We start from the raw sequence: 25277 nt of genomic DNA, 5'->3' as shown, positions 1-25277 counted from the left end.
TCTCAACTCTATCACAGTCACCTGAAGCCCTGCCAGGTCCTTTGGAATAAGCAATGTCGTCCCTTGATATGTGATGCAAGAGGTACCAAGAGTCTGGGAGCTGATCCCGGATGATGACCCAATAAATACTGGGGGAATATTTTCATAATTATCTGTAGTCTTTTAGTAAACATTTTTTGTGAAACAGTTGATGGGCAAAGAAAAGCCTATCATGCACATGGCATTAACAGATGGCAACATAACTGTTTTTAGAAACCTAACTTGCTGTCTATTTCCTATAAAGGGAACTAGCTGCCTATTTCCTGAAACCTCATTAACAGCTGATTGCAAAGCAACCTTGTTAGAAGCCACTGCTGTGCAGGAGAGCCATTACACCCTCGCAGCCGATTGTGGCTAGTTGACATGTAGCTAGCAAAACTAACTTAATAATGAGCACAAGTAAATAGCACACGTCAATTTCATGTGCAATGCATCATAGGCTGCATTTACACTGCAGGTCTTGATGCCCAAATCCGATTTTCTGATTTTTTTTGATGACCCGCTTACATCATCTTTTAAAAGTGACCCGTATCCGATTTTTGCATTTACACTATACACTGCTGAAACCACAGACATATGTCTATGGCTGAAACTACCAAACGTAGATGTTCTGAACGGAAAAGGAAGTAAAACAGCACAAAATACAATGGATGCAGATAAAATTATACAGTGTTTTGCTTTACACAACAAAAATCAGCAAAACATTGGTCTCGTACGGCAGAGAAAAAAAGAGGAGCCTTTGTTGCAGCCTTGGCGAATTTCGCACCTGTAATAAGTCATGTGATCTCAGTTGGTGGTGTCCACCTGAGTTGACATCATTTTTTTAATGACGTACGACTTGCATTTACTGGGGAATATCCGATTTGTCTGCTTACATGGTACACGCAAATAATAATAATAATAATAATATATTTATTTTGTATAGCGCCTTTAAAAGTAGCTTTCTCAAAGCACTTTACATACAAGCATAACTCCAAATGAATAAACACAATGTAAGTACAAGAAAATAAACGCATAAAATCAAGTTCATGTAAAAGCAATCCTAAAATAAAATGTTTTAAGAAGAGATTTAAAAGTCACTAATGAATGTGCTTCCCTGATGTCGGCCGGGAGAGAATTCCAGAGCTTAGGAGCATAGACAGAGAATGCTCGGTCACCCCACGTATGAAGCCGTGTCTTCGGAACAACCAATAGACCACTCTGAGAGGAGCGCAGATTGCGACGTGGTGTGTAGGGGATTAATAAGTCAGTCAAATACTCAGGTGCCAGATTGTGCAGAGATTTATAGGCCAGCATAAGGATTTTAAAATCAATACGGTACCTAACAGGTAGCCAGTGCAGGGACTCCAAGACTGGAGTTATATGGTCCCTGGTCTTGACCCCAGATAGTACTCTAGCAGCTGAATTTTGAAGATATTGCAATTTATCCAGTGATGATTTAGATACCCCAGCTAGAAGACCATTGCAGTAGTCAATGCGCGAAAAGACAAAAGAGTTAATCAACTTCTCAGCTACCGAAAAGGATAACATAGGACGTAGCCGGGCTATATTTCTGAGGTGATAAAACGATGTCTTAACTGTATTCTGGACAAAAGGCTCAAATGACAGTGTGGCGTCAAATATGACACCCAAATTCTTTAATTTGGACTTAAACTCCAGTGCAACGCCATCAACAGACAGAGTAGGAGACCCAACCTTTCGCAGTTGATGTGGAGATCCAAGGAGCATGACTTCTGTTTTTGAGCCGTTTAGAGACAGAAAATTATTGGACATCCAAATCTTTATCTCAGCAATACAGTTAGAAAGATGCCCAACGTTCACTTGCTGACCCGGTCTAGTATGGATATAAATCTGTGTATCATCAGCATAAAAGTGATAGTTAAGGTTTAGAGATTGTAGTAATTGACCAAGTGGAAAGATGTACATACTAAAGAGTAGAGGACCCAAGACTGAACCTTGTGGAACACCCGTATGAACAGAACCAACCTTGGACCTATAACCACCCATAAAAACAAATTGGCTACGGTCAGTGAAATAGGACTTGAACCAGTCAAGAACAGTCTCTGACAAGCCAAATACATGTTCGAGGCGATTAAGTAGTAGGGCATGGTCAATAGTGTCGAAGGCTGAACTGAGATCCAAGAGAATGAGAATGGACGTGGAGCCGGAGTCGGAGGCAATTAGTAAGTCATTAGCGACTTTCACCAACGCAGTCTCAGTGCTGTGTAATTTTCGAAAACCTGATTGATATTGCTCAAATAGTTTATTTTCAATTAAGTGTTTGTTTAATTGAGCTGCAACCACACCCTCCAAGATTTTAGACAGAAATGATAGATTTGAGATTGGGCGATAATTTGACAGATTTTTCACATCAGAGTTTTGCTTTTTTGAAACAGGAGTAACCGCAGCAGTTTTAAGTGCTGCTGGCACCTCCCCTGTTGACAAAGAGTCATTTATTATAGCAAGAACTGAGGGACATAAAGGACCAAAACAGGATTTAAACAGGCTACCAGGCATGGGATCAAGTATGCAAGTGGTAGCTTTCATACCAGAAACCTGGTTGCAGAGCATCTCAGGTTGTAATAAAGTAAATTTGGATAAAGGAATGCCAGAGAACCTAGGAGTATTAACTGGTAGATCTGCAGACTGCAAGGAATGGATATTTGTGCGAATATTGTAAATTTTTTCACTGAAAGATTTGAGAAACTCATTACACAGCCCATCAGATAAAGTCATAGAACTGACACCATCTGCTTTAAGCAGACTGTTAATTGTATGAAAGAGCTTCCTGGGATTGCTTTGATTATTATCAATAATGTTTGAGAAATAGGCAGATCTTGCAGTTTCAATGGCTACTCTGTAGTTTGACAAGCAATCTTTCCATGCCTGGTGGAACACATTTAAACCAGAGTGACGCCATTTTCGCTCTAATTTCCGACACACAGCCTTCTGTATACGCAATTCACCATTATACCAGGGGGCTGACTGTGCAAATGAAACATTACGTGTTTTTATGGGTGCAAAGATGTCCAAGTTGGCTGTAAGGACATTATTGAATGCTAAAATTTTATCCTCGAGAGGAGCAGAAGACATGTCAACTAAAGAAGAGACAATCGAGTTTGCAAAAATAGCATGATCAATTGATTGCCATTTACGGAAAGAAATAGTTCGTGAAGTCTCTCTACTAGACTGAAATGTTTCAATATTAAAAAAGATAGCTAGATGATCAGAAAGTCCAGCATCCACAACAGAGAGATTAGAAAGAGATGAGTCATTTGCAATAATTAAATCTAACGTGTGTCCTTTACAGTGAGTGGGGACATTTACAAACTGAGAAAAATTAAAACAGTCCAAGAGTGATAGAAAATCCTTGGCCAAGAGACAGGCTTTCTGATCTACATGCAAGTTAAAATCACCCAGAATCAAAATTCTCTTAAATCTGACAGACAATATAGAAAGAAGATCAGCAAACTCAGACAGAAAGTCCTTATTCAGTTTAGGAGGTCGGTAGATAGTGACCATGGCAGAATGGAGAGCAGAGTGAGTATCCGACACATTTAAAACAAGACATTCAAAAGTTTTAAAAGGAGGAACGGACACAGGGTGAATCTTGTATTGCAGTATCTGATTCATATCGGATTTATTACCACATATGAATAAGGCCTGAATCCGATCTGAGAACATCGAAATCCATGCAGTTTTTTCCTGCTTACACGTTCACCGGTCATATCCGATCTGTGCCACATGAAAGGAAAAAATTGAGAGTGAGAGTGCGTAATTAAATGACACAAATTTCATTTTGCTGCATAAAAACATGGATTTCTTAAATTATCTATATACAATATCTATAGAATTACATATAAATACACACATACAGTCTTTATATATAGTATTTATTTCTCTTTATATAATCTATGTTAGTACAAAAATACCATATAGTATAAAATTAGGGGGAAGTCATGGCCTAATGGACTGGCAATCGAAAGGTTGTGAGTTCGAGTCTCGGGCCGGCAGGAATTGTGGGTGGGGGGAGTGCATCTCTCCACCTTCAATACCACCTTCAATACCACGACTTAGGTGCCCTTGAGCAAGGCACCGAACCCCCAACTGCTCCCCGGGCGCCGCAGCATAAATGGCTGCCCACTGCTCCGGGTGTGTGTTCACAGTGTGTGTGTGTTCACTGCGCTGTGTGTGTGCACTTCGCATGGGTTAAATGCAGAGCATGAATTCTGAGTATGGGTCACCATACTTGGCTGGCTGAATGTCACGTCACATTAAAATTACATTAAAATTACATATGATAGTACATAATACAATGCATAATTATACAAGAACTTGACAACAAATGATCCACAAAATAATGTCAAGAATAGTATGTCATGCAGAGAATAAGATGTCAAGCTGCAGGACACTGCTGTCACTGCTTAACATGCCATGTTTACTACCAACTCTTAAAAAAAAAAAAAAAAAAAAACACTATTTCTTTTGGCTCTGTTGAATGGAAATTTCTTGCTGAGCTAATCATAAAATAGATACAGCAAAAGATACCAATATACTGTAGCTGCCTCAAAATATGGCCAAAATGAAATCTGTTTAGGAGACAGCTTAATCACTTGCATGCTCCTACGATTACTAAAAATGCTGTCTAGGTAGGTTAGATTTAGTACTGGAGACAAAGACATACATCCAGACTACTCCAATGAGCACCATAACTTGCCAGTCTGACAGGATAAAAACAATCAGGTTTCATTATTTTATAATTAATTATTAATTATTCTTGTTCTTTGACATTCAGAGATCTGGGGGAACAGATCATATATAATGACTGCCTATTTGTGCAGGAGAAAGAGGTATATGGTGCATTCTGGGTATCAGGCCTTTGGCCTAGAGTACCTTAATGGTTGCAACCATGGAAACCAAAGGACATTTATTACAAGAGTGCAGGGCTATCTAAGTGTACTGATGGTGATTAACTCACCTGTAGCTGCTACAACTGAAAGTAAGAGGGGGTAAGAGATGATAGGCCTGATGAGAGGCTATAGGGAACCCAGATAAATGCACACTACCATTTCCACTCGGATTCGTAATGGTTACATAAGAGAGGCCAAGAGAGGAGGTGATCCATAGGTGTGAGATGGCCAGAGAAAAAAAAAGTGCATTAAATGTGCCTTGTTTTTACTTACCACATCAATTAGGCTCTCCTGGATTCGGCTCAGTGTCGTCCTCAGTCTGCTGCTGATCAAACCCAGCCCAGATGATTCATACTATAAGAGGAAGCAAAACACACCCTGTGAGACAGAGACTTCATTGCTTGACAATTATACAGGAATACACAAGGTCATAAAATGCAATCTCTAAAGCTCCAGAGTGCGGATACCACCGATCATATCCAGAAAACTGCGCTTCATAACACACAGCTCCCAAAAGTTGGTTCAAGACTTAGGTAACTACATATTCTTGATGCTAAATAATTAGTAGTTCTTGGGGACTTAAATTTGAATGGGTTGTATTCAACACCTGATGAATTTAAAAACTACTGTGATGCATTAAATATTTTTCAGATTGTTGACAGTCCCACTAGACCGAATTTAATATGTCCACTCCAGAAAAATATTCTCTCATTAATTTAAATCTAACAAACATCCTGCACAAGTATTCAACTGCATATGTATTTGCAAATGACATCAGGGACTACTATGTCATCACGATGGTTAGAAATACAAAAATTCCAAAATCCAAACTATGCATTATAAAGTGATATGAAACTTCTCAGAACAAGGGTTCCTACATGATCTAAATAACTTGGAGTGAGAACAAATGTATTTAATTCCTGACCTTGAAATAGCCTGGGAATTCTAATTATAGTTTTTCTGCTTCAGTTGACAAACATGCCCCCCTCAAAAGCTACAGGGTGAAGTGGCGGGATAATGCATGGTTTTCTCCTCTTTTATATAATATGCTTCATGAGCCCAACTTGGCATGGGCAAAAGCTAGAAAAACAGATTTACATTCAGATTGTCTTGATTTTACACAGCTGCATCTATTGGTTGCAGACAGAAAAGCTAAAGCTGAGCACTTCCTTATACAAACATAAAATAATCGAAAAAATTCATCAAAGTTTTGGACACAAAAACAGAAATTAAACAGAACTTTTTGTATACAGGCAGATGGTTTTATTATAATTTTTATTTAGTTCACTTAATGTAGCTAAAGGTGTGCCACACGGATCAGTCTTAGGACCTTTCCTATTTACTATATATATATATATATATATATATATATATATATATATATATATATATATATATATAGTAAATAGGAAAGGTCCTAAGATTATATATTAATAATATTGATCAAAATGTTAATAATACAAATTTTCACTATTACACTGATGATACAGTTATATATAGTTCAGCATCCACACCTAATCTGGTTCATACCTAATCTTTCACAGTTACAGCTTGCTTTTAATATTGTTTATGTTGTTTTCTAAATCAAAATCAATCCCTCATACATTCTATTTATATTTTCTTTAAAGCTGGGTGGCCAAAAACTCTTTAAACTAAAACCTTGCAAACAAAGTAGCATGGAGACTAATATAAACTATATCATATAGTAGGAAAATACAGGACATTGCAGACTATATATATACATAAAATATGAGTAAGGTGATGAAAACACAGCACACAGTGGCAGGCATTTTTAATGCCAGCAGGCTCCACACAGTAGTCTTACCCAATAGATAGGGACCACCTGTCTGGACGCACCAGGTTGAGAGCCTTGTGAAGGCAGAGATGCAGATTGGAAGTGCTTTGCATTGAGAAACAAAAAGGAAAATTGACAACTTTTTTGGACACTATTTTTTTTTTTTTATATATGGTAATTACTGGGAATTTTTACTGCAATGTATTAACTAAGCACAATTCATCGTTTTAAAAATACACATTTATATACACATTTAAATAACAGATTTAATCATTAAAGAAAACTGACTTCCACCACATTAGTACAAACAAAACTACAGCAAGCACAGTATTGTGCAATTTAACGCTTTTATTTACTTTAACAAAACTGTAGTCTTTCTCTGACTTTAACATTTTTGCAAAGTTGCCAAAGGACCCATCTGTTAGCGTGACAGTCGCATCTTCCCATCCGTTACTAACTCTATCTGCAACACTTAATAAGCACTACTCAGGCTTTCCCTACACTCAAGCGCTTCATCATCCTGGAGGTGATCCATTTTCAGATAAGCCACTTGCATATCGTTCCCCCGTTCTTTCCATTCATTGCCTTTAAGCTAAGTTATTAACTTGAGGCAAAGAGCAATGAATGCCAAGACCAATGCATCTTAAATTATGTGCATGGCAGAGTTGATACTCTAGCTGTATACAATGGCGTGCAGACCTTTCAGATCCTAATGTTGTTCATTACTAAATGAAATGGTGCAATACATAATCTCCATCTCCATATGAGATTGAATGTCTTGTGTGTTTGGAGTTAGTCAAGGGTGAAAGTGAATCCAAATGAGCATATCAATTTCAGCTGTTTTGTAAATATATATTTTTTTTATGTAAGTAATGATATTTACTTTTTTGTCTCCATCGGCTTTTCTTGAGACCGGCAGCCTCTGATACTGATAGCTACTCTTAACACATTTAATAATTTGAAAAGTTTCCATTAGTGACAGAAACCCCTCTCAGGTTTTTTTATTTATTTATTTTTATTTTTTGCTGTCCGATCAGCAGAAGAGGTGAATGTGCAAAAAACAGAACAAGCAATAGAGAAAGAAAAGATGTGTTGTTTTATTTAATGTGCCTTCAAACCCATCAGGTGGGTTAAAGGCAAACCTCGCTGGCATCTGACAGCTGATCTTGTGGCGGCTGTATCCAGTCTCCCTCAGATTTTCTGCTGAATTTGGTCAGGACAAAGCTAAAGTGAAAAGTTCTGTGGTCAGCACTTAAATATCAACGATAATACACTACACTGTCACTCAGAGGACATGCAAGGGGGAAAAAAGCATTGCCTTTGTGGAGAAGACTGAAATATTTCTCACTTGTTTACATGAGTTCCAATGAACAGCAGTGGCTTAAAAAGTCAAAAAGTGATATCTTGCACATCAGCAAAGCCTTGTTCAAATATAAATGTCCAAATATGTTGAATTATGAGTCAGGTCTTCCGAAAGCAAGTCATGAAATCCAGATCACACTTGAAACTCCGTCCTGATCAATGCATCTAGAAGTTCAATTCTCCTCAGGGCTCCTCATTTCCTTCAGTTTTGAAAACACCCTTGTACAGTATGTGGCCCATGTCTGTCCAGAAATGTTCATCTCATCTTTGGGAATGAAATCATGACTTATAATGATGCTAAGCCACACGTGAAGGCCAAATAGAGTGCAAAGACTTCTTGCTACTGCTCTATAGTGTGCATGGGCACTGGCCTTAATCCACCAGCATGAAAGCATTTACTTTTGATTTAGTACTGGCTCAGCATAGCAAACAAACAATTATTTGCAAAGCATACAGAGTGCAAATGGAACACATCTGTGATAATATGAAAAAAATGACAGAAAAAAAAACATGGAAGGTGGAATCACTGTAGGCTGCAGAGAGTTTGGCCATAAAAGCATCGCTGGGACCAGAATTCAGCGCATTACAGATGACGTGTGGAGATCTTTTTGTTTTGTAAGACACATGTTTCAACCCCACCTGGCTTGTGTGGTACGATTAAAGACTACTGTCAAATCCCATGACAGAAACACTATTTTACAGTTGATGAAGGCCACAGACTCCATTTAGAAAACAGTCACTGACACGTCACTGGTGAGGTCAATCAAACCCTAGACTGACAGGCTGGTATTATTGATATGTTTAGTCTTGTTGTATAGGTCTTTAGAATGTCAGGATATTAACAATGAAACAAAGGAACTAACCAATGTTATTAGCACACTAAGGATCCAACTGTTCAGCTTCTGCTTCCCAGAGAAAAAAAGGCTTCTTGAAGATGACAAAGAATGAACATCTATTTGAGGTGGTCAACAGTGAGCTGGGTAAGTGCGTGCAGCTCTGAAACAAGGTGGAAAATGTGAATGTCGAGGTCTATTTGCAAGGAAGTAGAGGTCTGAAAATCCAAGAACAGAAGTCCAAGAACAGTGAAAGTGTTCGGAATTGGTGCTCTGCGTTTAACCCATCCAAGTGCACACACACAGCAGTGAGCAGTGAACACACCCCCGGAGCAGTGGGCAGCTATTGGGGAGCAACTGGGGGATCAGTGCCTTGCTCAAGCCATGGGTATTGAGGGTGGAAGAGAGCGCAGTTCATTCACTCCCCCCACCTACAACTCCTGCCAACACTGAAACTCGAACCCGCAACCTTCAGGTAACTAGTCCAAAGACTAGGACACATGCAGGTCTTGTCATTAAGGTTGAGTCAGATGTTCCTGGGCTGCCACTGCCAAACCAATTCTCCAATCAATAGCTGTATTATGGTCTCCAATGCTGTTTAACAACATTGCCTTCCTCAACAGACTCTACCAGCTCAGATATGTGGAAAACAGTGAGAAAATTCAGTGCCCCTTCAATGTCACTCCCTCTGCACTCAGGAATTCATTTACAAGCGCAATAGTGTTCAAAAGGCCCATGACTAAATGAAGTAGGCAAGGCAATCCTGAAACTCTCTGGGCAGGAAAGTCACATTGTCAGATTGCAGAGGTAGAGGCATGGACCCATTTGAGCAGCAGATAATGCCATTGAAAAGTGTCTTTACTTCACAAAGGTCTGACAAACGGAAGTCCCATGTTATAAGAGCTGACAGGCTCAAACCTTAAAGGGATAGTTCACCCAAAAATTAAATGCTGTCATTAATTACTCACCCTCATGTGGTTCATCATAGGAACATAATTTAAGATATTTTTGATGAAATCCAAGAGCTTTCTGACTCTACATAGACAGCAACGGACCTACCATGTTCAAGGCCCAGAAGCATAGTATATGGACGGCGTTCTCTGCCAGTTTTAAATAAATCAATTTAATTATAAAAATGAAAACCAGATTCACAAAACAAAATTAAAATTCAATAATTTCGATCATTTTCAATTTTCGCACATACTTTGCATATAAATATTTTTTATAATTAAATTTTTAATCTGGTTTTCATTTTCATAATTAAAATGTTTTTTGTTTTTTTTAATGCCTTCCATAGTAGTAAGTACATCATTAAAATAGTCCACATGAGAGCTGTGGTTCAACCGGTGAAGACCGAGTCAGAAGAGAAGAAAACGTTGAATAAAGTCGTTATTTATGTTTTCTTTGGGCACAAAAAGTATTCTCGTAGCTTCATAAAATTATGGTTGAACCACTGGTGTCACATGGACTATTTTAACAATGCCCTTACTATGTTACAAGAGTCATAGGAAGATAAAACGGCTGCATTGCAACTAGTGGGGGTCTTTGCCCGTTTACCTGCTATGGCTTGAGTCAGACTTCTGGGAAATCAAAGCAAACAAGGCAACTCCATGTAAGATTCATTATTCCAGTAACGTTTGGGCAGACAAGGTGGCTTAGTTGTAAGGTCATTTGGGACAGTGCACAGAAAATAACCAAGAGTGCTCTGGGGAGCAAGAAACAAGCTGCTTTCAATGGAGCTGCTAAAGTGCAGTATATTGTGGGATATTAATGCTGTGGCAAAGGCACTGAAGAAAACGGCTTATTGAGTCTCAAAGAGTGACAATTATGAGGATAATTTAGCTGCTGTCTAATTTTTTTTTCGGAACTGTCCAACTCTTGATTCATCAAGCCTAAAGCTGTGCTTATTAAAGCTTCGAGAACTGTAGCTTGAGGGCACAAGCCTATAGAGAGGTCTGCACTGAAATCACTTAACAATTCTAGACATGAACGTCTGCAGGCGCAATTTTCTTTATCCAAAACCCTCATGGGGTCATTGAAGCACATCTATCTTTTTGTGAAAGCTACGTTTCAAGTCACAGTAGGGTTAAATTACTACTACAAACCTGATTTTCAGAAATGCTGCAAATTAGCGACTGAGAATTCGTTCCGACATTTACACCTTTCTTTGATGTTCAGAGTCCAGCCTCTTGAGGCAAACTCTAAGCCTAAACACTTGCTCACTTGATAATGGAAGTAATTATAGAACAGTGCCCACGAGGCTTGCAACCACTAGAGGAAAAAACTATAAGTTCTTAATGAACGTGTCCCATCCGAAGAAAATATACAACAAAGCACAGCAAGGATCCAATTTTACATAATAAATATTGCATAATATTAAGAATTAACACCGAACATGGAGGAGAACAAAAATGCTTTGAAATGCCATACCATGTCATTGCGGCCAAAGAAGGTGTAGACGGCATACAGGTAATAATCAAAGAGCTGAGACACGCAGTGGATGACATCAAAGGCGATGGGCTTCAGAATGTTCATCATCTGCATGTATTTTCCTATAAAAAGCAAAATCAATGAGAAAAAAAATAAAATATATATGAAAGGCAAACAAATAACATTCACATACAGAAAATAAAACCAAAGATTTAGGGAAATTTGAATGCAAATAATGTAGAAATACAGAACTGAAATGCAATACCTTGGCAAATGTGCCATTGTGCCATTTATATATATATATATATAGATATATATAGACACTCTCCTCTTACACTAAAATATTTTCAAGGGTTCAAATTTTAATGATAACAACAAATAGATGTCTTCTAAAACACTGATGAAGTTACCAGATGGTGTTTAATCAATTTTAACATCTGGATGTAAAAAGTACTCCAGCTGACTTCAGCAAAACATTTTACACCACCTAAATTGTCCATTTCACAAAATCAGCACTTTTATCAAAAATACAATTTACACCAATGGGTTCATGACAGCATTATATATATATATATATATATATATATATATATATATATATGTTCCATTTAGATTCTGTTTGCCTTAAAGTGAACATTTAAAGATGAATGGTGTCATAGCCTTTATCTCATTCAACACATCAAACAAGTGTTCAAATGAACCTGAAGAGATGAGCAGGCACACGCTCAGAAAGGAGTTAATGACCGGAAGCTGAAACAGAACACAGCTGACTCCAAGAACGCACCTCTTTCATAGTAATTGATCTATTAGCCTGTTAATAAGAGGGCAAACTGTGGTCTTCTGCTTAGGGTCAACTTTATCATGCACCATCAGTCTGGCATGAGTGTAAGCTCAGAGGTCAATTACTCACCAACCAGGCGAATCACGTTGAGGGTGGTGTTGGTAAGGATGGGGGCATTGGCTCGGTTCAAGTTGTAGTCGGACCTCTTCCGGCTGCGAAGTGTCTCTCTGGACACGCTAATTAAGGGAGGACAGAACAGGGACACTGAGATCCAAAATTATTAGGAGCATTGGAGTTCAATGACCTTTAAAACTGAAGAGTCTCATTCACACACTTCTGTCATTAACCTGGGTTCAGATTTAACTGAAGTGGGTGTTCTGGGTTTTGCAGAATAGATGAATGTATGATATTTATCACAGATCATATGTACAATATGTGCGTTTACATGACTTTAACGTGAACATGTTTATTTGCCAACCATTTCTGTGTAAAGTTGTATCCAAGATTTAAAGTTTAAATAATATTTTTTTTTTTTTTTTTTTTTTTTTTTTAAGAAAAATGAGTGGCAAGCTGAAATTATTTCTGTGGCGATAGTAATTATCAACACAAATTCTGTCAACAGAGCTTAAATTGTATTGAACCCCGTTTGAACCCAAAATATTCCAGATGTATTCTAAACAAGCACCAAAGGCACAGATTGTGAGCAAGAGTCACCATATTGCGTTTAAGAAAGCTTATGTCATTTTAAATATGCAAAACGTTACAGCCCTCAAAATGTGGCAGTCTCTAACAATGAAGTGTCACAACATGGAATGTGCCAGCTGATTTACTGCAGGGAAAACTGTCAGTCATCTTCGTGAGGAACAAACAGGCATCAAATATTCATCAGGGTTCACTGCTTAATCACATTCCTAATCATTTCCTCAATTTATGACATTTCTATCACACTTAGACACGAATACCAAGCCGAGAGCAATTATGAAATGTAAAAAAAAAAAAAGCCAGTTTGCACACTCATGTAGTTGGCAAAACACAACCACGTGATGTAATTCCAAAAGGAGACATTTTAACAATCTTCTTGAGACCGTTTTATTTAACTTCAAAGCCCCGAATGGCTCTAAACGGCAGCCTTGTGGACTTAAAAGGCTCATTCTTCATAAAATAATTAAAGCCTTTCTTGCTGATAAGAGGCTAATGATAGCTTGTGTGTTCGCTGTACACAGTGTGAATTTAAATGATTTCTGCTGCCTGAGAGGGAACAAGAGTCCATAAATGAGAAGTTTGCTGCCTCCTGACCTTGTCTTGGGTTAGTGAACCGATTCATGTGTGACCTGGATCTACAGCACACTCATTTATGAAAACATGCCAACAGGACAATTATCAAACTATGCATATGTAAACTAACTGTCGACATACCATTTGGTGGGCAATTACTTAGTATACAGAACTTAGAGGTGATCCCGTGTGATGTGAGCATCTGCATGATGACTCAGTACTGACCTCTTCACTGGAGCGTCTCCTGTCTGTTCATCTACATAGTCTTGTTTCAGCTCCTCAGGTACATCACTGTCACTGTCGTAGTCCTGATACACACTCTTCTCCAGCTCATCTGACTCATACTGCAGAGAAAGGAAACAGAAGTTATCTAAGACCAGTAAAACCAACAGATAAAGTAGAAAACATACTCTGTAACAAATGTAACCTAGGTTCCCTTAGATACGGGAATGAATACTGAGTTTGCTAAGACAATATTTTCTCCTTGAACTGAAGCCCTTTTCAATAACGCAGAGTACCTGCACAGCCACTGGCTCATGCAGTACACTTAAAAAATGAACCAATGTCTTGGCAGCAGTGCATCATGACCCTATGGCCACAAAGCCCGCCAGAATTTGGGGCCATTTGGCTATATAAGCGTGCTCTTCGCCATAGGATTCAGGTTACTTAGACTGAAGGTACGACTAAGTCGTCCAACTACATAACACAGCTAGCAATGCAGTACTCGTTCCTGTATCTCAGGGAACCGAGGTTATGTTTGTAACTGTATACATTCCCTATTGATACCACACTCACACTGGGTCTGCTAAGACTATTAGGGAAACTAGTACAAACAAGCAGAGGTAAGGCAGAGAAATGACTACATGTGTAGCCTTGCCCTAGGCCCTAGGAATAGTAAAATACTAAGCATTGCTGTTGAGCCATTGGTTCATTTTTAAAGGGGTCATATGATGCGATTTTCAATTTTCCCTTTCTCTTTGGAGTGTTACCAGCTCTTGGTGCATAAAGAAGACCTGTAAAGTTGCAAAGATTAAAGTCTCATATCCAAAGAGATATTCTTTATAAAAGATAAGTCAACCACACACCCCTAAAACATCTCATTCTAACTTGCCCCCACGTCTACATCACTCTGTGGGAAGATTTGCATTACGCCGCCCTTATGTTAACCCAAAAAAAGAAGGCATAACTTTTATTCTCGTTGTTGCCGCCGCCATGTTTTGGAGACGCTGTGTGTTTTGTTGTGAAAGCAAAACTACTTTGTTTGGACTCCCAAAAGTGGTCACAATTAGAAATCAGTGGTTAAGTTGTATTTACAACACTGTTCCAGAACAGTTCAACACAAATATTCAGATGTGTGCAACGCATTTTACGGAGGACTGTTTCCTGCCTTACAATACGGTGTCTGTTTCTATAAAGTGGGGCTATTCCAATTTTGCAAGGATAGTCTGGCGCTTCTGACACACAGCTTGTAAGTGCATTTACATATTTAAAGAATTTGCCACTGATGATTCAAACGTAAGTTTTGAGCAGTAGACTAGTGCTTGTTGTTTGTCGTTTCTCAGAACACAAATGCACAAAAGTTTTTTTTTTTTTTTGTCTACACGTACGACAGTATAAGTCATTTTAATCAGCAATTATGTTCCCACTGGATGCAAAAAATGCCGTGTTTATAATGGGTTTCATTGGTTTTGTCTTGTCGGGCAGGGAGACAGCATCACAGTATGTTAAGGGGTACAACATTTCCTTCACACACTTAAAGCATTCAGCCAATCACAACGCACTGGATAGCTGGCCAATCAGCATACACCTTGCTTTTCAAAACGATGAGCTTTGTAAAAATCGATGTGTATCAGAAAGGCGGGGCATAGAGGAGCAACAATAATGTATATTATGTGGAAAATAATGTGTTTTTTAACCTTAAACAGCAAATTAAAATTACACCAAATACACAAAATAATGTTCTTTATAGCAATGTCATATGACCACTTCAAAGTGTACTGCACGAACCAATGGTCACACAGTTACACTGCATTATTAAGTTCAGGAAAAAATATCGTCTTAGGAGTACGAATGAAGCATCAATAGGCAACTGATCTGTAATTTATGAAACTAAACAAAGCGTATCCTAAAGATAGTACAATGATTTAGCCTTAAAGGGATAATTCACCCAAAAACAAAAATTCTGTCATTAATTACTTACCCTCATGTCGTTCCAAACACACATGACCCCCACATACATTGTTTGCACTTTGGACAAAGGTCTTACGGGTTTGGAATGACATGAGGGCGAGTAATTAATGATGTAATTTACATTTTTGGGTGAACTAACACTTTAATTCTCTGAGATTCAGAGGTGACCTTGAAAAAAAAGGCCTTCAATGCACCAGTATAAAAAAACGTGATGCAGATTCAACAGATAACTCTAACCTTAAACACGTTTACCTTAAAGCTGATAGACGTAGTGACTAACAAAACAGCATGGAATACTTAAAACAGTTTGTTCTCTCTCGGAGTAAAAGCACTTGTATCAAGGGCTCGCACTCTCAGTCATCAACATACAGCGTTTGTTTTCATTACAGGATCATCATCAGAGACGCCAAGCACATCAAAGCTTTAATAATGATGAGTATTTTCTCCACATAGAACTAATGGCCTCTGTCAACAGTTATAAGAACAATGAGCCATTTAATTTGACAAAATATTTACGCATCAAATTTTCACTCTCATTTATTTTCTCCTTTTCAGCAACCAGCTTGGCAAGCATCTAATAAGAATGAGAATAGAAGTGTAACCATAAACCCTTCTAAAATGCTTGTTTGCTCAAGCCTGATGCCAAATAGTACAGCAGAAATATTGTTGAACTGTTTAATATTGTAGGAAAATTTTGAAATATAAATGGATTAAGAGTTTAGAATTTTTTCTCAGGCAATAATTAGATGAATACGACAAATTATTAAAGGGGTCATCGGATGCAAAACTCACTTTGATGTTATTTGAACATAAATGTGTGTTGGCAGTTTGTGTACACAACCACCCTATAATGATAAAAATCCATTCATTGGTATTTTTTTTTATCTCTATAAATACAGTAATATCCCCTTTTTCAAATCAAGCCATTCTCAGCTTCTTGTTTGTGACCTCACACAGACGTGAATTATTAGTGATCCAGTTTCACCTAAAGATGAAGTGAGTATAATGGTTTTTTATTAATCTGTGCAAATCGCCTTTCCTAATAATGTAAAAAAAAAAAAATTAACCAAAGTATTTTATAGACCTTTCATTAAGACCCTAAAGAATCATATCAAATGGTCATCTGATGACAACTTAAAAAAAAAAACTGAGCTACATTGAAAGATTCAAAACAAAACGTCTGAAAAATCAGACATCTTTTTTTCTCTTAAGCCCCTTTCACACTGCACGTCGAACCTGTCATATTGCCGGAACATTGCCGGGTTGCCTTCTGTGTGAAAGCAACTATGTCCCGGGATTGATTCCCGCAGTGAACCCGGGTCGGGGACCTAGTAACATTGCAAGATTCAACCTGGGACGAGTGCTGTGTGAACAAAAGCCAGATCTAATTCCGTGTCGAAGTGATGACACGTGTTATTGCGCGACTCTTTTACCGGCTGTTTTGAAGGAAGATCAACGTTCGCGACAAAAAAATATGTGCAAACTGTAATGAAGCAGAGATCAGTTAGTTCCTCACTTTACGCGCTGACGCCGAGATCGATTGCTTGCTTCAGTGAAAGTATAACGTGCCTAATGTTTTCGACTCGTACATTGCACGTCACGCCCTGATGTCACGTGTCGTTACGGGATCTTTACGGGTTGTGGGTGAAAGCACGCACATATCCCGGTTAATCACTGGCAGTGTGAAAGTGCAAAATCTAGCGACCCGGGAACAATTGCCGGAACACTTTACCCCTGTATTTGCCAGAATGGCAGTGTGAAAGGGGCTTTATACAGCTGGAATTTACTGTAATTTGACTTTTAAAATATTGCTAGAACCTACTGTATATGCTGCTCTGAATGACAATAATGTTTCAACCACACTACTATCTACCCCATTAGAAGCCAGGACATCATCGGTCTCCTCTTCCTTATTGTCGATCTGCATCTCAAAAGGATTTCCTCCCTGCAGGTACTGCTCAAACAGAGAAAGCTCCACCAGCTCAGTGGATTCCAGCTGCCTGCTGGGAGATACTGAAGGAGAACGACACTGACCCATGAAATTGAACTCCTGAAAAAGGGGAAAACAAAACTCAGACATCAGATTTCATATCATACAGATCAAAAAGCTAACAAAAAGTAGGTTAGATGGAGATTTGGCGGGCTACTGTAGGTTTAGTTGAATTGTTTGTGTTGGTTAAATGTCCAAGGAGGAGATAAAAAGGAAGTAAAGGCCCCAGTACACTTTGAAATTGAAGAATGAACATGTGATATTCATTTTAATAAAATCAGGTCAAAACATAGTTTTTATTTATTTATTTTTTTAACAGTTGATACAGCATTTATATGCTGCAAGGGTGAAAGTGCAAAAGCTTTGAGCGCCAAGTGACCTAAAGCTGCTCACAGTTAAACTACTTTGCACATTAAAGCTCCAGCAAGATGTCGTTATGCAAATGCGGCTCATTAAAAAGCACCACTGATTATGCCATTCACTGATGTGATATTCAACACCGCCTTTCTCTACCATATAAACCTAGTGGCACTTCTTTTGAGAAAATACCTGTATACTCTGCACAAAACAGCATAAAAGGTCTATCAGAGAACACTTTATCGAGCCAAAGACCCTGTTTAGCATATAATAATTGAAAGAGATGCATTTCGGTTTATTCGACAGATACTCTTGGGTGAATATACTTGCCTTCCAGGGTGTAATTTGTTTTGAGACAGATGACACCCTGACTAGAAGAGAAAACAGCTTATGTTGGAATACAATCAGTGATGATGCTTACCCTCATTCATCAAGTTGTCAAGCCTTTCCTGAGATTTAAAATGCATATAAAAGTGCTCCATTACAGCAAGATGGGAAAACCGAAAGAAGATGATCTACAAAAACGCTATCTGTTTGGTTAGAAAACCACCCACCGCGGAGTTATCTCATTTCCTGCATTGCTCACATAAAGAACACTTTTTGACCTGCGAATCATGAGAACGTGTCTATGAACAGCGCTTGTTTAGTAAGAAAGCATGTTCATGTGCCTTTGGCTTGTAGCCATGTGTTGATTGTCAGTGCGAAGCACGCCCAGAACAAAAACTCTCTGCCTCATCTTCATATGCAAATGTGAAATCCCTAAAGACTGCCAGCGATTCCAGCTAGATGAGATCAGTCATGAATAAAAGTCACATTGCTGCATTTCAAAGTCTTTTCTGTGGCATTAGGACTTACCTGAAGCTGGGCAATACTGAAGTTGTACTTCACAGGGCACAACTCCCATGTTTCATTTTCAAGAAACATTCGCAACTCCTCCAGGCGGGTTCTGCAGGGGTACAAGGAGAAATGACAAGAAATGGCTTCTGTCAACTGAATACCCTTTGCCATTTAACTCACTGAAAAAGAAATGGGCCGGCAGAAACAGTTCAAGAATCAGTTCAAAAGTCGATCAGTGAAGAAGGTTAGAGCAAGTCATGCCACAATGAGTGTCAAAGTGGCTTCTGCTAGACAAGGTCAATGCCAGCAGCCTTGCACAACATCAACATCCAAAATAATAATTCATGCTGAACGCTAAGTAAGCAAAAAGTGGAAGGCCACCACTAATCTCTAAAGAACATACTGGCAGTTAACATGATGGGATGGGTGGGATGAGCTCTCTAGACTCAAATGAAGTGTTTGAGTTTTTAAATACCATCTCTAGTCAATTCATGATATGTTTAAATGGTTCAAATTTACAGCACTTTAAGGAGAAACTAATCCATTTTGTCCTCTAAGCCAGAGGATAAAATATATATTGTAATGGCACAATGTGTTAATGGTGATGCATTGACAGCAGAGATTAAGCATTCAGAGGACTGACAGATAATCACTTTATGGATGCTATCCAACTGCTTGAATATTCAGAAATAATGGTAAGATGCCCTCTTTCAACGTCCTCCATCTCATCAAGCAGAAAAGGTCTTTGTAATGCTGACTTCAGCAGCAGGAATGGATATTTCAGCTCTGTTCAGACAGATAACTACATCTGATTGGAAAAAAGCACATTAATTCATAAGTTTCCAAACCCCTGTTTATATATATATATATATATATTTGGAATGCATTTCAAGTGTTCTTTTATAATTTGGAATATAACGCATAGTCCACAATACTCTATCTCTATCTGAATATACTCCAACTACACAACATTCAATGTTTAGTGAGTGAGTCAGTAGTTTTGGACAGTATTTGCTTGAATGCACAATAATATGTTGTGAAAGACATGAGCAAATTGAGGCCAATTTACCTCAAATTAACCGTGAAAAAAAGTTTACCAACCTTTGCTAGTGCAATGCAATATCTAGAGCTACAGTGAACACTGTGACATTGAGAACATGTTTGCAGTGTTAAATCATTTGCATGTTTAATAAGTCAATTCAGCACTAAAACAGCATGAACAAATAAACAACACTATCAGTGGCCATAAAACAGTGCTGTGGGAATAAGTACCTGGAAACTAGCACTTTTGGACTTTCTACATCCTGAAGTCAATGGGCTTTTTTGTGGGGGGGGTTGGTTGGTTGGTTACATTTCTCTGTTTAACACAAGCTCAAGACATTTTCACGTTTTGATCTACATCATGCAAATCACTCATGCTTTTTTAAAACTTTTATATGTCTTGAAAAAGGCAGTCACTAACAAGGGGCTTAATGGGACTACTGAGCTTGTCGGGGACGGGGACATTAACAACAACATGCCAAACAGGCAAACTCATCAAGTCCGTTTTTACAGCCTCATGGTGTTTTACTCAGATTCTTGAAAACTCAAAGTTTTCAAATTGTACATTTCAAATAAAATTGTAAAGAGTTTTTGGAAGCTTGATAAGCGGCGACATTTAAGTCATGCGACTGTGACGTAGTTTGTTTATAGCCAAACTTTAGCTTTTTACATCTGCCAATTGTATTTAAGCTCCAAAATGAATTCAAAAGTTGATGAACACATTTTGCAAGATGCTGGTCACAGAAATACAGTCTGCAATAACCCTACAAAAATCCATAATCACTACAGCACTTTAGTGAATCCCTTTTGCAACTGAGCTTTTTATCTTACCTGTGATAGTTCTTAAAGTAGTTGACACTCTGTCTCTTAATGGACTCTTGCAACACCTCAGACTTGCTGCCGCAGAATTCCTCTCCCACCTGCATCAACCTATCAGTCGACAAAGAAAAACAAAAAACAGACAAGAAAGCAGTTCACTTCTAATTAACCCCAGAGTTACTTCACATCACATGTCCCAGCGAGGGCAGAAAATGGTGCTTCTATTCACACAAGTCAGTAACCCCAAGGCAGGATCAATACACAGGGCTGTGGTTTCACACACAAAATGGCCTTTTAATTGAGCCGTGTTAATGGGGGTGACCACACCACCCCTCTTGTTGAGGAACAAGCGGCTTCATTGATGCCCCCTGGCCCTGTTTTTTCTTTAGGAGAGTTTCTCATGAGGCAGAAGGGATGGTGGGGAAATGCTGAAGTTGGTCCGCCCAGGCCAATCCAATTAGCACTAATGAGGAAGTTGGTCCCTACCTGCTGATAACATCCAGAACCACAATGAAGTCGTCGTACTTGAAGTTGGACACGTCTGTTCCCAGCAAATAGGCTTTCACTTTCAATTGGACATCCTGGAGGCAGAGAGTGGAGGGCGAGAGGTGGGAGGGCAAGTCATGAAGCTAATGGAGGAACGGAGAAAAAAACAGAGAAAGAAACGAGTAAATGAGCGCACTCCCTACCTGCCAGATCCGCGTTAAGCCATGTTCAAGCTTCTTTTTCACATAGTTGCGGTCCACGGTAGATTCGTCTGAGCCCTCTGCACTGGAATCATCTAAAAACACAGAATTCACAGCACAGTAGCTAATACTCCGGTATACTCATTATACGCCATTTTGAAAAGAGCTCAGGTTAGTCTAATACAGTTTGGCACACGATTTCTTCATGTTGCGCGTTATCTTTATCTTCAACCAGGATCTTATTTTCTTATAAAAATGATGAAATACTGACTAAATTTAAAAGGACATTTTCATCAAAAGCATTCAAAATGAGCAATACAGAACTTTGCAACAGTCACACATGACATTTCTTGTGGCCGAAACCATTGGAACCAACAACCACTGCAAATTGCTCCATTCTGTCATCAGCTACAGTTGTTAGAAATCATCCCGGGACCTTGACCCTGACATTTCACCATGCTAAGCTAATACACTAACAAGTTAATTAAATACTTTATTCTTTCAAGTTGTCCAATACTGTTAAACCAAAAGAACATTCCAAAGTTTATAACCTCATTAAAAACACATTTGTCCCCCATTAGGTGTCTTGATCTTTAAACTATAATGGATTTGACACAGTCTTACAATGATCAGACTAATAACAAGCTCTTCCAGCAACAAAGCAGCTGTCACTCCTCATCAGGGGAAGCGTTCATCCTGACATACCAAAGTGAGTTTAATCAAACAGGAAACCTATCAGAGTCATCAAAATACACCACCTAGAAGAGCATCATCTATCCTGACAGAAGCTCTACCCATTATGTGACATACACCAAACTAAACTAAAACAGGAAGCTCAGAAAACTTCTACGTCAGTTCATTGTGAATTCATAGTGCTGCTTTTCATTGCTTTGGTCATTATGCATCCGCTCGAATGTAAAGAGAAGGATACTTACGATGAGAATGATGATATGACCTGCGGAGATGAGCGCAGCAAGAGATGAGTGCATTAGGAGCGTGAATGTGGGCGACTGATCTTAATGTCTATATACGCACAGCGTGACTGAGAGTGACTAAATACAAAAGCCCTTCAGGTGGGATTTATTCTGGACTGATACTCCAGCAGGCTCTTAGTGATACAACATAATTATCGTGTCATTGATGAGCAAATTATACAAACAGTTCCACCTCAGCACTCTCGCTGTAAGTCATCTCTAGAGAAAACAAACAAGCATTTACACAGGAACCTCCTGTGCAAAAAGCCAAATGCTCTAAAGAAACACTCCACCTGTCTGCCTTTTCTTGCCAAAGACCACTAAATCCTTCATACTAAAATGCTGCAGGTTTGCCGAAGCCAAAACTTTGCCGAAAAAACAAAACATAACAAACAAGATAAATGCACAACACAAAACAAAACCAAACGATACCAAACAAAAAAACAACAACAACAAGCATGAAACAAAACAATTCAAAAACAACAAACAACTCATGTCAAAGCAAATCTAAAATAACATAAAACAAAAACACCAAAAATCAAAACAGAAATGAAACAAAAAGGCAAAGGGTGAGTGAGAACCTTGGCATATTCACAATAAAAATTGAGTGGCTAAAGTCGATGTGCAGTGAAGGCGTGGGACATTCATCAATTACGGGTTTTGTTTTACGTCACCCTGTTCTGAAAGTTTAATTGCTAGCATTATCCCACCCCCTAAAATATGACGTTCACAGATCTTCTCAGTTGGTTTCAGAGGTTGGCACAATTTTTTACTCCGGAACCACCTTTTCATTGATGGAAATTTGCAAAGAACCATCAACCAGAAGCATTGTGAGGTAAAGCTGAGAGAAACCATTGGTTCCATCATTTTTAGGAAACTGATTTTCTAAAAATGATTCCTGATTGGGCACCAGCTTTGGCACCCTATTGGTGGAAAATGGGTAAATGGAACAAGGCAAAAGTATTGGGACTGTTAAAAGAAAGCTTCAAAGAAGACCTCAGCGCCAGTGATTGATGGGATTTTCAGCGGATGTTCAGCGCAGCCAGCAGACTAATGTTTGGCGCTCAGAGAAGAGAGCTTTTATATAGGGGAAGAGTGTTTTTATATAACAGTGCTCGGTTAAACCCTAGAGTCACAGTCATCGCTCAAGAGTTGTGTCTGTGCAGGCTTCACGTCATCTTATCAGCACTGGAGAGAAGAAAAAAAAATTCCCATGGTAAAAGGCAAACCAGTTTTAGATTTTATAGTAAGTGCATGAAAAACTTTTTTTTTTCGTGTATATTTTAAAAACTAGATTTGCATCATGCTTCAGTTTGTATGCTCACAAATCCCGTCCAGCTTTGGGTGTACATATCATGACTTCAGCTGCAGAACACACAAAACATTGATATTTCACAGAGGCTAAATCCACAGAGCTCCAGGCTGCCTTTACCCTTTTCTTCGCACATAACATGAAAGATTTTATGACGTCCCTATCGCTGATGGGAAACTTACTGAGCCCCAAGGGGAACGCACATCCAAACCATGTATCAGGAAAAAAATAATGTGGAAGAAACAGTCGGTGTGTGAGCATCTAACGCCTCAGATTGTCACATGACAGCAACCAAAAAGTTTAATATCTTCACAATGAACAAAGATGAGGGGAAAAAGAGAGGAAAGAAGATATTAAACCTGGGCTGAAAAAAAACAACTTCCTGTGAGACCTGGGTCATAAAATTATGTTAACAGTATCAGCTCAAACGCTTGCAATCAGTGAAGTGTAGGGAATACTGAGTGTGCTTAAACTTACAATCTTACATGGATTATGCTTGAAAAACCCAACAATGTGTAAAGTACTTTAAATGCAAATGTTGCTTTATTAATCATAGGTCAAAATATGGATTAAACACATACCTTTGAACATTTCAATGTAAAAAAAAAACTCCGATCACAGTAAATACATTTATTTGAGCTAATCTGAGACATTACTGTGCATTTAAATAGACTCAATGATAAGAAAATAGACCCTGGTTCCTGGAATGACGGCTGGACATGATGTTCACTGTCAAGCAAACCTGTGGAGATTTTTAATCAAGGATGCTCTACATATGACCTCATTGCATTGACTTGGTGGGCGGTAGAAGCTGCATTAAGTAGTTCAAAAGAAACTGTGACCTTGGAGCAATGAAGAGAACAGGCGATTTTCTTCTGCTCGTGATTATAACTATGCATCTGTCCAGAAAATGTAACAGCAGGATCAATAACATGCAATTTAAAAAGTGACAGTCCCATGACAGAAAAATAGTTTTTGCACCCAGACCTTTACCAGTGACGTCTAAGTTGCACATAATTGCACATCTGGACCAAATAATACTCCTGAATTTCAGAAAAATTAAGAAACAAATGTAATGTAAAAAAATAGAGTTAAATTATAATAGAGGATGGTCAAAAATATTTTAATATAAAAACTTATATGAGTAATTATGCAAGAAATATTATTATGTAAAAATGTAAAAATTTAAATATGATAATATATATATAATATCATATAATATATATTTTTACATTCATATGTGGTCACCAACATTTGGATCCTGCTGTCTGAAAAACTAAAACATCTCTTTTGAACCTCTCCATTTGAATGTAATGAAAGAACCCCTAAAGGTGTTTCTTTATATGTCCAAACAAAGTGCAGTGGCTAAAAAATGAAGTTCTTTTCTAAGCTCCTTTCATTAAACCTGCAGGATCGGAGCTTCTGGAGCCGAATCAAAGAGCTCCTTGGCTCCTGACAATAGAGTTGGACCTTTCCCCAATCATTTCAGTCCATGAGGAGTGCAGCTATGCAAAGCCACGGAGTAAATCACTGCAAGCCAACTGCTGGAGAGGACAAGAAAAATATCATCTCCATGGCAGCAGCCCCTCACACATACACATAAACCCAAGCGGAATGAGAACACATTCGCTCCCACACAGCCTCAC

General features: G+C 38.5%; 1 protein-coding gene across 5 annotated transcripts in view; it reads right to left on the bottom strand.

Moving 5' to 3' along the window:
* LOC127979359 (syndetin) overlaps nt 1-25277 on the bottom strand; it is a 127430-nt gene that overhangs the window by 37359 nt on the left and 64794 nt on the right. For 3 of the 5 annotated variants that reach the window (XM_052584760.1, XM_052584761.1, XM_052584764.1), the window contains exons 14-23: nt 21349-21440; nt 21146-21240; nt 20672-20770; nt 18818-18908; nt 17489-17665; nt 13651-13769; nt 12280-12386; nt 11370-11491; nt 6775-6849; nt 5223-5303 (exon numbers count right to left, since the gene is read on the bottom strand). In XM_052584760.1, the coding sequence (XP_052440720.1) occupies nt 5223-5303; nt 6775-6849; nt 11370-11491; nt 12280-12386; nt 13651-13769; nt 17489-17665; nt 18818-18908; nt 20672-20770; nt 21146-21240; nt 21349-21440 (1058 nt within the window). The remainder of the gene's footprint in view (nt 1-5222; nt 5304-6774; nt 6850-11369; nt 11492-12279; nt 12387-13650; nt 13770-17488; nt 17666-18817; nt 18909-20671; nt 20771-21145; nt 21241-21348; nt 21441-25277) is intronic. The other 2 variants (XM_052584762.1, XM_052584763.1) reach the window with 1 other exon arrangement.

Source organism: Carassius gibelio, chromosome B19, assembly GCF_023724105.1.
Source record: "Carassius gibelio isolate Cgi1373 ecotype wild population from Czech Republic chromosome B19, carGib1.2-hapl.c, whole genome shotgun sequence".
Classification (NCBI taxonomy): domain Eukaryota; kingdom Metazoa; phylum Chordata; class Actinopteri; order Cypriniformes; family Cyprinidae; genus Carassius; species Carassius gibelio.
The sequence above is the reverse complement of the archived record's forward strand: the minus strand, read 5'-3'. Positions and strand labels throughout refer to the sequence as shown.